We start from the raw sequence: 13,708 nt of genomic DNA on the forward strand, positions 1-13,708 counted from the left end.
ATTAGCATCTGCCCCGGTCGGAATGATAAGACGAGCCCAATCAGAAGGTAAGCATTACCCACAGGCCCCTGCCTCGCAAGATGGGGAGGCAGTGTAGAAGGAACTGAAGACCATGCTGGACTTGGGCCTGATAAAGGAGTCACACAGTGAATGGCAAAGCCCGATAGTCCTGGTCGCGAAACCAGATGGCTCAGTGCATTTTTGCACTGATTTCATGAAAGTAAATGAAATTTCCCATTTCAATGTCTATCCAATGCCACGAGTAGATGAACTCTTGGAATAATGGGGGGGGGGAAGGGAAGGGACGCAAGTTCCTGTCAACTTTGGATCTGACTAAGGGATATTGGCAAACCCCCAACACCAAACTGTCACCCTGCAGCATATGGACCAACTGTTACAACCCCGAGCACTATGCCAGGCCTACATCGATGGTATAGTGCACAGCGCCCTGTTGGGAGGACCATCTCCAACACCTATCCAGGGTGCTCTTAAGTATGCTGGACTCATGGCAAACCCCACAAAATGCCACCTCAGGCAGAGTGAAGTGATGTACTTAAGATACACCATGGAGGGTGAGGGGACAACTACAGCCCCTGGTTGACAAGATACAGGCCCTGTGAGATTGGCCCACCACTACAACAAAGGTACAGGTAAAGCAATTCCTTGGTCTAGCCAGATATTACCAGCGTTTTGTCCCAGACTTTGTGATCCCGCCAGACCTAACTAGAAACTCACACCCCAGAGGGTCCATGGTCTGCTGAGAGAGAGAGACAGCCTTTCAGATGTTGAAAGAACGACTCACAAGAGGACCTGTCTTGATACACCTGGACTTCCAGAAACCTTTCATTTACAGACAGACGCTTCGGAAGTGGGCCTTGGGGCAGTACTGTCACAAGAAGTTGCCAGGGAAAACACCCGGAGGCGGCCTGGGCTGTTAAGTGGGTCATAGATGCCCTGCAATATTATCTATTAGGAAATACATTCAGAGTGATCACAGACCGTGCATCCCTGCAATGGTTAAATAGCATGAAGCACACCAACACATGTGCATCATGTGGTGGTATCTTGCCCTTCAGCCATACAACTTTCAGGTATTATGCTGCCCCAGGAAAGCACATGCCAACACTGATTTTTTTCCCTCAAGGATAGGCAGAAACGGGGGAGAGGAAGAACCTACATTTGCATACCCTCTTAAGTGGGAGGATGTGTGACAGTGTGAACTCACCCTGCACTGGACAGGAAAGGGTTAATTCCTCCTTGTGGGCTAAGAAAGCCCTGCCCTCATGCCCAGTAGGGACATGCCCCAAATGCAGTACCAGTATAAAAGTGAGCAGCTCGGCTCAGTCGGGGTTGACCACTGAAGACAAAGGACGTCCGTTGCAGGCTCCAGCCTTGGAGCCATTGCAGCCCCCAACCACAGAAGCGCCAAGACCCCAGCAGATGCCCCGATACCTGCTCTGGGGCATCTGCTCAGGGACTTTGGAGCCACCAGGAACAGCCCAGGCACAGGAACCCAGAAGCTGTCCAGACCACAGATACAGGAGTCATGGTAGGAAGCAGCCAAGGGCAAGGATTAGCCATAGTCCCTAGTGTGGTCAGCATGTTGTGGCTGAATCCTCTCTGACTCAGTGGCGAATGCACTTGCCACTGTCAGGGCCTTGGGCTGGGACCTGGTGGAGCAGGGAGGGCCCACCTCTGGGTAGAGGCCTACCACCCTATTAACTCTGACCATTAGACCTTACTGCCCTATGAATCAGTTCCGCTCTATTGACTCTGGCTGTTAGGCCTTACTGCCCTGCGAATCAGGGCCACCCTAATGACCCCACCCAGTAGGCCTCCCCGTCTATTGATTCTGGACACTGGGCCTTGCTGCCCTGTGAATCAGGGTAACCCTATTGACTTGAATACTTAGGTCTCACTGCCTCGAGGTAAAGGACAGCTTTAGGGATGGAGTGAACTCAGGCCACACTGGAGGGAGACCCCGCCCATACCATCACACCGTGAAATCTCACTCTTGAATTTCAAAGAGCATTCTCAGTGTGTCATGAACTACTTCAATACAATGGTCCCCACACAGCAAGAACACATGTGCATGCCGGCTCTTCACTAGGGGAGATATTTGGAGGCACTGTATCCTTACTGTGCAGGACTATCACCAGAGTCGTCAACTGCTTTGGGGATGTTGGTCAGTACTGAGCTGGTATCTGGACCTCAGGCATTATGGGACTATCCTACTTCTGCCTCAAATTGGGGGTCAAATTCTTAAATTGGGGGTCCTGACCCAAAAGGAAGTTGCGGGGTGGTCACAAGGTTATTTGGGGGAGGGAGTCACGGTGTTATCACCTTTACTTCTGTGCTGACTTCAGAGCTGGCCAACCAGAGGGCAGCTGTTGGCCAGGTGCCCAGTTCTGAAGGCGGTGCCCCACCAGCAGCAGTGCGGAAGTAAAGAGTGGCAATACCATACCATGCATTCCTTACTTCTGCACGGCAATTATTAAGGGGGCTAATTTTAAGGGGGTTGTGGTACGGCTACCCGTACTTCTGCACTGCTGCTGGTGGTGGTGCTGCCTTCAGAGCTGGGCTCCCGACCAGCAGCTGCCACTCTCCAGCTGCCCAGATCCAAAGGCAGCAGCACCACCACCAGCAGTTCAACAGTAAGGGTAGCAATACCGCAACCCCCTTACAATAGCCCCCTTAATAACAACTCCTTTTTGGGTCAGGACCTCTACAATTACAACAGCAGTGACATTTCAGATTTAAAGAGCTGAAATCATGAAATTTACAATTTTTAAAATCCTATGGCTGTGAAATTGAGCAAAATGGACCATAAATTTGGTAGGGCCCTAAGAATGAGACAAGCCACCCTGTTACATGCACCCTCCAACTCCTTTACATTTAGAATACTGGTCAATTGTTTGTCATGCTTTTCTTTTATATCAGCATAGATTAATATATTGCCCATAAATACACCACCTCTTTGTCCTCTAAGCTGTTCTCTCATTTTCTGTTGTGGATTGGAGATTTCTCTGTGATGTCAAATGGCAGTCTGTAGTAACCAGTACTGTCAGAGTGAAGAAATAAACGTGTTCATTGTGCCAGTGTCTGGAGGCTGGGTCCTCTGCCTAAAACTGATTTCCAGCATGAAGTAATGAATAGAGATTGATTCCATTCAATCTAGGAATAATATCTTCCATAGCAAAGAAAGCAAATTTGTCTTCAGGCAGATTTCTTTAACTTTGATATGCTGAGACATAAGTGCACTTTCAAAATATTTTTTAAAGGAGAAAGTTAGAAAGGGTATACATTATTAATAATAATTCCTAGCTCTTATATGTAGTCATCATTTGTATTAGAGTATAATTCATACTGCTCTATTACAATAAAACCAAATATAGTTAATACACCGTATAGTGTATTTTAACTTTCATTCACTTGGTGACTACAACCTTTCACAGAGCAATGTTTAGCATCTAGTGTCAAACATTTAACAGCAACAAGTTCTTTTTCACAAGTTCTTTTTCACTAGGGGATATACAAGCTTAGGCCTAGCCTAAAACAAGGCATCAAAAACCCTGTAATGCAAAACCTCCTCTCCGATGAATGGTGCACTAGTTAATGGACTTACATTTTCTTACTACATATTTTTAAAACAATGAAAAACTTAGAACAGCAAGTTAGCTGAGTGAAAATGACTCAAAACTCAGGGAGATTTATCATCATCTGCCCTCATTGGGACTCATTTTTAATTAAAATATTGAAATAGAACATAATGTGTGTAATTTAGTAGTTCAGGCCAGTTCCCTTCCTTTTTGTAATCACTTCTGTACATGCACACCCCCTCAAACTCATGCCTGGTAAGTTGCTGTGTATACCATATTCTAGGAAAAGATATATGACTTGTAATTCATTCATGTAGCATTCATTAAGAGTGAATGTAAATATACTGTTGCATTTTCCTAATCAGCCAGAAGATGACCATAGAGTTCCCAAGAGCCAATTTTTCTCCTATTAAGTAAAGCATTCTGGTTTTCATGCACCAGGGCTCTGTCCAAAATCTGAGAAAAACAGTTCCAATGTTAACAGAATAACCTGATCAACCACTCTGACAGGGAAGTGATATGAAATCTGAGATTCAGAGCCTGAAAAGCAAGAACTGACTTCCCAATTTTGTTTAACTTACCTAGAGTCTTATATTTTCCATTGAGTCACTTCACTCGCAAGACATTACCACAATTTTATTTTCCCCAGTAAGAATTCAATAACCGTAAGACACTTCGAATTGAAAGTCTGATGCTATGTGTCTGTCCCTTTTATTATTAATCACAATTATTTTATGTTTCTATGACTTCCATTTTGAATGAAGCTCAAGTGCTTTACAAACTATAACCACGCAACACCACTGAAACAGTCTCCTCCAAAGTGCAATGCAGCAATATACCAGTATACAGTATGCTGTCCAGAAAGGAGAGAGGGTGATTTTTTGAATAAATCCCAGTCTTGAGAAAAGTGCTTTAATCTTTATTACCCTTGCTGAGCAGACAGGGCCATCTTTAAGTGTTCAGTCCAAAAGATGAGTTTAAGAGAAATAAAATTACGTCCCCAAAGAAAGAATACTTGTCTAACTATTCTGGAGATTGGCATGTACAGTAGCTGCAGGCCCAATTTCCATTAGCTTCACTGGCAGTTACTTGAGCACAAAAGCTGCAGGATCAGGTTAGTGAGTAATGACATGGTATATAGTGGTAGAAATACTACAAAAACCAGCAACTAAAAAACTATGAGCCTAGGATTCTATGCTGTGCCAAGGTTCAGACTGGCACAGCAGAAAAAGAGAGCCATCACAGAGTCCATGGATTTCAGGGAAGATCTGCACCTGAGTAGGTTAGATCAAACTGTTGCTAACCTATACCAGCTGGCAACAATCCAGAAGTGACACCCCTTACACCAGAGCTGTATTCGGATTTGCTGGCTCTGTACCAGCACTCCTACACAAGGGAAATTCCTATTCTGCAAAGTACTGCAACTCAAAAATGAATGTGGTCCTATAACTTACAGCAGGTTAGAATAAAATGCCAAATAGTTCAGTGTGTAATTAAAAATTTAAAGAGCATAGGAAAAGGATACTTACAACTGAGACCACAGTTCTCTCAGTGTAAGGAAAACCCTAATTTAGGAACTGAATAGAAATAATTTTGTGCAAATTCCTCCTTTTTCAATCTTAGCAAATATCATTATTTTCTTTTATTACCCATACATCACACTAAAAGTAAACAGATTCTATAAGCAACAGCAATATATCATGTAGCAGCTGCAGTGCTGAGATAGCTTTATCTTCCTTACAGGTTTGACTGAACTTATCTAAAAACGTCAATCTCAAATTAAATCACAAACATTGATCTCAAGTGAGAACAACATGATTTGAAAGTTCAGGTTAAACAGAAAAAAGGAGAAACCATCCCAGAATGCTGATGGCTAGTACTGTAGTTCAATTAGCAGACCACAGTACACTGGCATTTAGGACTAGATGTGTAACTGATCGTGAGTAAGTCATTTTTAATGACTACAGCATGTTTCAGACCAAAAACTGTACCTTACTGAAAGAAGTACTACATCTTAAGCATGTAACCAGTGTGACATTATTGATAAAAATCTAGCTGCATGCCATACAATTGTGTGTTTTCAGTTAGACTATCAGAAATATCTGGTTTTAATGGGCATATTCAAAGTTCTCTCATAGGCATTTGTTGCATTTCTTCCCACTCTCAGCTGTGCACTGTATATGCTGTAGAGAGGATAGTAATGTGTCTATGAAGTCTCTTTCTCTTGCATTTCAGATCATTCTCAGGGTATTTAAGTAGTTCATGACACAACACTCCCTACACAGCAGGAACACATGTGCATGCTGGCTCTTCCACTGCCTCCTCACTGTGGATGACTATCTTCTCCAGAGTCACCCACTGCTTTGGGAATGTTGGTTAGTATGGATCAGGCATCTGTGGAGCTTATTATTATTATTAAAGCACAGCCTCTAAATCTGGACCCCAGGCATTATGGAACTGCTTCCTACTTCTGCCTCCGAGTCCTATATACACATCAGACTACTGGCCCCGCCCTGCACTCTTTTCTATTTACCTCTACAGCACAGCAAGTAGCTGTGAAAGAGAGATGAGTAGTAGTTGCCACACAGCACCAGTGGCTTCCTACAGCAGCCTCAGATTTCTTTCCTCCTCATTCATGGCTAATGGTCATAGTGATTCATAGGGTGGAAGGGATCTGTGTTGCTTCTCCTTCCAAAAGCCAGACAAGACGTTCACTCTTAGGACACACCTGCACACTACATCAAACCACAAACTTCTGGAAAGCTTTGACTTTTGGGGCCATAAAGAACTGTGCTATGGAACTTCCTATATGAGTTTCCATGAGGACATGTGGTTCCCACACACCTTCATTCCCTTCCAGCCACTGAAGTGGCAAGTTATCACTCTTTAAAATAAGTCAACTTTCACACATTGGAAATTTGCTTTCTCCCTAGTTAAGACGTGGCATAGTACAACTGTTAGACTGGCACTACTGGTCCAATTAACTGGTTAATTGATTGTTAAAATTATTAGTTTTTCCTGTGATTATATTTCAGCTCTAGGATTCTAGCCACATTGGATTAATTTGTTTTTCCACCATGATGGAAAATCCCAGGGAAAAGAATTGATTTAAGACCTGCCTGTTTTTGTGTGGGAAATATATTTGTAATAGCACCCTTCCCTTCCCCTCCCTTCCCTCCCCCCCCCCCCCCACAAAAAAAAACCAAAAAAAAACCTGGTGTCTTTTACTAAGGGACAATAAATGCTCCATTTGCCTTTGTTTTACTTCATGGCCCATCAGGACAAAATTTTCATATGTGCTTTGTAGTGCATCGTTTACACCTTCTCTAAAAAAAATTACTTTTTTCTGTTTAAACCGATATCATTTACAATTCTTAAGCTGGTTTATGTAAGTAAGTGATTGTTTATTGGGATCAAAGACATAAAATGGCTTTTTTTTTAATTAAAAAGTTTATTTTAAGTGAACTGTGTCTCTTATCTCCCTTTAACTTACCCAGTTTAACTTTGTTGACTTCAGTGGAGTTACTCCTAAATGATACCAGTGTAAAAGAAAAACCACTACCTTTAGTACATGTTTATAATATATTAGTAAGATCAATATTCCACAGTCACATTAAAAAAAATTAAGATCAACTTACTGCGAGAGAGATTCTCAAGGGCTTTCCCCAGCTTCTTACTCTCCTGAAGAATATGATTTAATTCATCAAAATCCTGGCTCTCCGGCTTTCTCCGCCAGTCCCATTTAGGATGCTCTATTGACCTTGGCACTAAGTAAAATTTATATATAAAAGATTAGATTTCATCATTCAGAAAGCTACAGTAACAACAAGCTGTGCAATGAGTCTACAAGATCAAGAATGCTCATAATGTTGAAGTCAGTTTTCCCCTTCTTATAAACACTTACTGGATATATTTTTATTTCAGTTAGTGAGGTGGTTCCAAATGGAGGGGGGGGGGAGGAAGTCCAGAGGCAGGATTTCCAAATGACCTTTGCAACCAAATCAACTAACCACCAGGAACAGCTAACATTGAATTCTCAGACAAAAAATCCCAAAACAAATCATGTACACATTGCTCTGTAAGCGAAACCACTACATGGTAAATGAAATGTGTACCTATTGGTCAATAAAAGGAAAGAAGACAACATGGAAATAAAGAACTCCTATTTCTATTTTTATTATTAGTTTTACCATAAACAAAACAAAACTTGTTTTATTTATATAAATACTCCTGCAATTGTCTCAATTCTGTTTATTTTGCTTTTCTGTTAACTATTGAACAAAATATATATCCATTACACACCAGGAAAAAGGCTGTGTAAGCATATGAGCTTGTACTCTGTTCCCTTACGGCTTCTTGGGAAGCACACTCTTCTGTTGAGTCTGCATTACTACACCCAAGAGATTTTATCTTAAGAGAACATTAGCTCAACTCCAAAGATGACCTAAGCTATGTAAGTGGATTGCTGCATTCTGCATCAAGCTGCAACTCCTGAGTTATCTTCAGCCATAGCTTTATGCAATACACACTGCAGTAATACTATATGGCAGTGACAAAATTCTGGGTGATGCTAGTAACATTCCTAAAAATAGCTAATGTCACTGCCCCACAATCAAATGAAAATAATTTATAAGAAAACAAGAACATGTCACAGCTGTTTAAATGAGGTGAAGTAGTAGTCATCTTCTTTTTTGATTTCACTAATTCTCAACTCACTATTTACAAACTACATCTGCACCAAATACATAAAAACAATTTACAGACTTCTATATCTTGTGCAACAAAATCTGGTACTTGAAATGATATGGAATTGCAGGGTTCCTGCTTAAAAAGACAGTTATTCAAACTGATGAATAGAGAGCAAGCTCTAATTGTTTTCTCACTATGAGCAAGTAGCTGATTAGTTCTAATCGGAATCACATGCACAAGAGAAAGACTTTTTTTTGTTGTTGCTTTAGTCATCCTTTTAATTACTGCATTTGTTTTAGTGCTCTCCCATTCCCTATATTAGGATTATTTTATGTTTATTAAAAGTCTTATTTATTATTTTTATACTACTCTGAATAACTGCCTTCCTTATTAGACCTAACCAGAATTCATTTTTCTCAGATTCACTACAGAAAAAAAATAGAAATATTGATTCCCCACATATTCTAGAATAGAAAGCAAAAGTCTATTCTCTTTCCTGAAGTCAAAAATCATGTGTTGCTTCTTCTACTAATTTCCCTCTTAAGCATTTATTAACTTTTTATATTACAATAAATTATCAGAAAAAACTAGATAATCCATGCCTTTGAATTTGGGTCTTGGCTTATTTTTCACAATTAAGTGATCTCTTGAATAGAAACGATATGCAGTGAAACCTATACATTTCTCACTTCAGATTTAGTACAGCTCCTTAGTAATATTCCTACCCTTCTCCTGTTTTATTATGATCAGTCATTCATCAAAATATGTAAGCATTTTAAATCCCCATCATATTACCTGAATCAGACTTGTGTATTATTCCAAATATATAAACAATATTTGCCTTGAAAGGATGTACCTACAATTTATGACTTTCATAGCATTTTTGTATGGAAGTTAGTTAGCTTTTCCCTTTTATAAAAGTTGAGATTTCACATCAGAAATCACTATTTGATATTGCATCTTTCACTCTACATCTCGGAAAGCTGTTCCTTTGCCACCAGCTTCCATTTTTTCTCTCTCTCCTTTTCCCTCCCAACACCTACAACAGATTCATCCAGTCTCTTAATTAAACCTTTGTTCCTAAAAGAATAACCAGTTTTCTATAGGGAGATTATTCTGTTTTTTAAATACACACAACTGTCTTTTCAAAGATCGGACTTGATGGTGAATCTGACCATTGGCTCATTAAATCTTCTGGCAATAGCTTCAGGGAAATGAGATTCCCATCATCATAAGGCACCTGGCCACCCATGTGTGCGCACACACTCATGGTGGTGGAAAATTCCTAGCAGTCATGGAGACACATCTTGTTAGTACTCTGTGGCAGCCAGTTTATGCTTGAAGTGAGGTAGCATATACTTCTTAGTGTGCATAACTACATACATCATTATTAGTCATAAAATTACCCATCCCCTTATTAAATCCAACAACAATATTTATCTTTTAGTTCCCTGAGGCAAAAAGTGCTAACATGATCCCTGGATGTATAAACAGAGGAACACTAAGCAGGAATAAGGAGATATTACATCTGCATAGGGCATTGGTGAGATCACTGCTGAAATGCTGTCTCTACACTTTAGAAAGGATGTTAAGGAGACGGTTCAGAACATAGGTGCTGGAACTACAGGTGCGAGGGGTGCTGCAGCACTCCCCACTTGAAGTGGTTTCATTATATACAGGGTTTACAGTTTGGTTCAATGGTTCTCAGTACCCCCCCTATAAAAATTGTTCCAGTACCCCTGGTTCAGAGAAGAGCTATAAGCATGATTTGTCATCTGAAAAAAAACACTCCTTACTGTGATGTTAAAGGATCTCAATCTATTTAGTTTATCAAATAAAAGATTAAGAGGCAAACTGATCACAGTCTTTGATACAAAAATTCTATAAACATAAATAGATAACATTTAATCTAGCAATCAAAGGCCTAACAAGATCTAATGGGCAGAAATTGGAGTCAGTAAATTCCAGTTGGAAATATGAAAATTTTTAAGCAGCAAGAATAATTAATCATTGGAAAAAGCTTATTGGACAATGTAAATTCTCCATCAATTGGAGCTTTTAAATCAGAATTGGATGTCCTTTCAAAAAGTAAACTGTCATTCAACCACAAGTTATGGGCTTGATGCAGGAATCACTGAATGAAATTATATGGCCTAAATTAGGCAAGAAGTCACACTAGCTAATGATAATTGTCCTTAAAAATCCATGAAACCTCCTGCAGCAGTAAATTCTACTGCAGTAAATTCTACAGCTTGCATTACTCCTGGCCCTTGAAGCATCAGGACAGCGAGGCCTGTGACTGTCTCTCTCTTGGCGGATCAGTATCTATGGTCAGCAATCTTTGAGGCACAGCAATCTTCTTCCTGTTTATCACCCTTTCCTGTGGCAGGTTCTCCCTTTTTAAGCTCATTAGTCTCCTCTCCACCAGAATGAGGGTATGTATGCCCCTTCACAACATCTATGGAACTGCATGCAGTGAAACTTTTAGAAAGTATCGTAGCTACACATGTTATGTACCTTTCTTTTCTTATGTGTCTGCAATGGGAAAAGAAGTACCAGTTTTGATTATTTTGAGTCAAGATAGATGGACTTCTGATGTATATTTCTATTCCTCTTGTTTGCAGTGTGGCTCCATCTTTATAATGCATTGAGCATTAATCAAGTGGCATTCCAGTGGTGGAGATTAGGCCACTGGCAGATTAATGGCTCAGAGAAGCCACCTTGCTGCTTACGTTGTATATCCCTAGGAAAATTGTAAAAATCAGCTCTAGTGAGCACGTCTTGTATACAAGCTTAAATGTTCACAGTTTCTATCAACTCCTTTCCCTACATTCATATTGATCTTGCAACAACTCAGTAGTACCACCAAGTTTCATGTGGCAAACACCTAAACAAATCCAAGTAGCTATAGAACACCACTTGGTTTCCCAATACTGATAACTTCCGAGGATCTGTCAGCCTGATGTGTAGCTGGGTTATATGGCAACAAGAGGCTAGAGCATGCCTTACATCTATGTAGCTGAGGATCAGAATTAGGTTCCATTATTTTTTCTGAAGTAGGAATCATACAATGACAGTGAACATGAAGAGCTCCACCTAACTCTACATTTCTGCTCTTACAAAGAAAGAGAAATTAATAAATTTTGTGTAAACTGTTTCCTTCTGAATTCTCACTCTTGATAGGGATAGTATTAATGTAGCTATATTTCTATTGATGGGCCTAACTGTCAAATGTTATAAACACATTTATAACCAGTGTTTTCCTCAATAGTGACCTAGTAGGAGTGCATCCAAGTCCTCCAAATACAGCTGGATGGCTTCATTGTGTTTTTGATCTTGGGAAATGTTGTAAGTGATTTATGAAGCATCTGTTTTACTTGTATGAAAACTTAATAAAATCTAAGTTCAAAAATAAGTTTATTTGATACCATAAACATGTTCATTGGCACTACTATACTTCATTAAAATTCCTTTATTACCATTCTTACTACTTCACCTTACAGGTCAGTCAATACTCTCTTCGGTTATCCAATTTCTCTTGTTCCTTTCCTTTAACATATAATTAGGCTTTCCCAGCAAGTCTCAAAATAGTCCTCCTATTTCCTGACATTACTTGTGTCTAAAACCAGATGTATTATCAATGAGTTGTTTGTAATGATTGATTCCACTGAAGAAACTACCTACCTCTGACATTATTAGCACTAAGGATATAGAGAATAGGTTTTGTGTATGTGTTGGCAATTGAAACATCAATCAAAATCAACATTTTAAAACAGTACATAACATTCAAACTTATTTTTTTCTAAAGTAATCCTATTCATATATGGTAGCACAATACTTTTAACAGTCTATGGTGCGTATTAAAATATACCTAGAACTGAAGTCTATTAAGATGTGTATCCAGCCATTTCAACTAAAGGGTCAGCCCTGTTTTGCATTTTATTTCAACCCTAAGTACAATCTGATGAGTGTATTGATTAATAAAGCATTGAAATTTGCTTACACGACTTGGATTCCGGTGATGGTGGAGAAATGTTGGACACAGCGAGGTCACTCTTTGACTTTTTAGGTTTCTTTGCATTTACCTGCCAGGGTTTATCATAACTTCTGCAATCTCTTCTTGTTCCTTTGTTTTCTGTCGCAAAAATAAAATCTCAGGTAATTACATTTGCATGGTCACACTTCAAGGTTATGTTACATGATAAACCCAGTTTGGCAAGGCACCTGCTTCACCTTGTTAGCCTCAGCATTTCTCTCTCTGGCAGTGGAGGCCTGGAGTGCAGCAATCCTACTGCAGGAGGTTTTAATTCTTTGCTTTGGATTATTTTTTCAATATTTACAATGTGGGCCTCAGGGTAGGCCCAAGCAGCTCTCTTAAGCAAAAATCAAACTCACAACACAAAATAATAATTTTTTTTCCTGCCCCCGCCACAGAGCATTGTCTTATTATGCTGGCTTCTGGTTGGGGGTCCTTCCCCTCCCCGCTACTGGTGTGTGGGTGTCCCTCGTCCACCAGAAGAGAGGCTTCTAAAAATCACTAGCAGCCCTTAATTGGGATCAGGTGTCTCTTGATTAACCTGAGGTAACCTCTTTTCAGTTCATAGGGAAAAGGGCCTTCTCCATTCTATGGCTGATAAACCAGCCTCCCATTACTGTCTCATAGAGAGGATGTTGGCGGAGGGGGTTTTCTGAAACTGTGGGGCCTATTTTTGTTCCACTCTCCACTCACATATCCAGGCAGAGTTCCTCTGGGCAGTGTCAGCTGGCTCCCTTGACACCTTTGAGGAGCAGTGGGCGCTGTCTAGGGTTTTCTACTCAGTGTCCCCTTCCGATTCCCAGTTTTGACCCTTTGACTCTCACACCCTTTGACCCTATCCTTTTTTTCCTTCTGTTGTCCCCCCATATTTATTTGAGTTCCAGGCTCAGTGGAGTCTCCCTATAGGGTGGTGGAGGGTTCTTTAGCCCTGGGGTGGCTTACACACACCCACTTCCCAGAACCCAACAGGACCACTCTCTAATAGCTGTCAGGTCTGACTTTGTCACACCAGATAAAAATATACCCAGTATATCCAGGCAACCCAAAGTATCAGTCTAGGAGCATAAGGCCAGCTGCTCTTCCTCTTCCCCTTGTTGAATTATGGCAAACACAATTTCAGATTAAGGGACAAGAATATATAAACTACTGCTCGCTTCCTTTCACATCTAACTTGAGAAATTTATGGACGTGCCTTTGATTAAAAATGCAGGGGATGATCCTTAGCTGTGACCACGAAGCCCTCAACATAGCTGAGAAGTGGGGTGAGGAGAACATAAATAATGGCTTTAAGTATCCTTTGCACTTCCCCAATACTAGGGCTACTTTCTGATGGGCCAGAAAACAAGCACAAACTGGAGCAATAAGAGGGCTGCTCCAGCTTGCA

General features: G+C 40.5%; 1 protein-coding gene across 5 annotated transcripts in view; it reads right to left on the reverse strand.

Moving 5' to 3' along the window:
- C2H8orf34 (chromosome 2 C8orf34 homolog) overlaps window positions 1-13,708 on the reverse strand; it is a 281,523-nt gene that overhangs the window by 210,109 nt on the left and 57,706 nt on the right. For all 5 annotated transcript variants that reach the window (XM_045002946.1, XM_045002944.1, XM_045002945.1 and 2 more), the window contains exons 3-4: window positions 12,292-12,423; window positions 7,238-7,366 (exon numbers count right to left, since the gene is read on the reverse strand). In XM_045002946.1, the coding sequence (XP_044858881.1) occupies window positions 7,238-7,366; window positions 12,292-12,423 (261 nt within the window). The remainder of the gene's footprint in view (window positions 1-7,237; window positions 7,367-12,291; window positions 12,424-13,708) is intronic.

This window comes from Mauremys mutica, chromosome 2 (genome assembly GCF_020497125.1).
Source record: "Mauremys mutica isolate MM-2020 ecotype Southern chromosome 2, ASM2049712v1, whole genome shotgun sequence".
Classification (NCBI taxonomy): Eukaryota; Metazoa; Chordata; order Testudines; family Geoemydidae; genus Mauremys; species Mauremys mutica.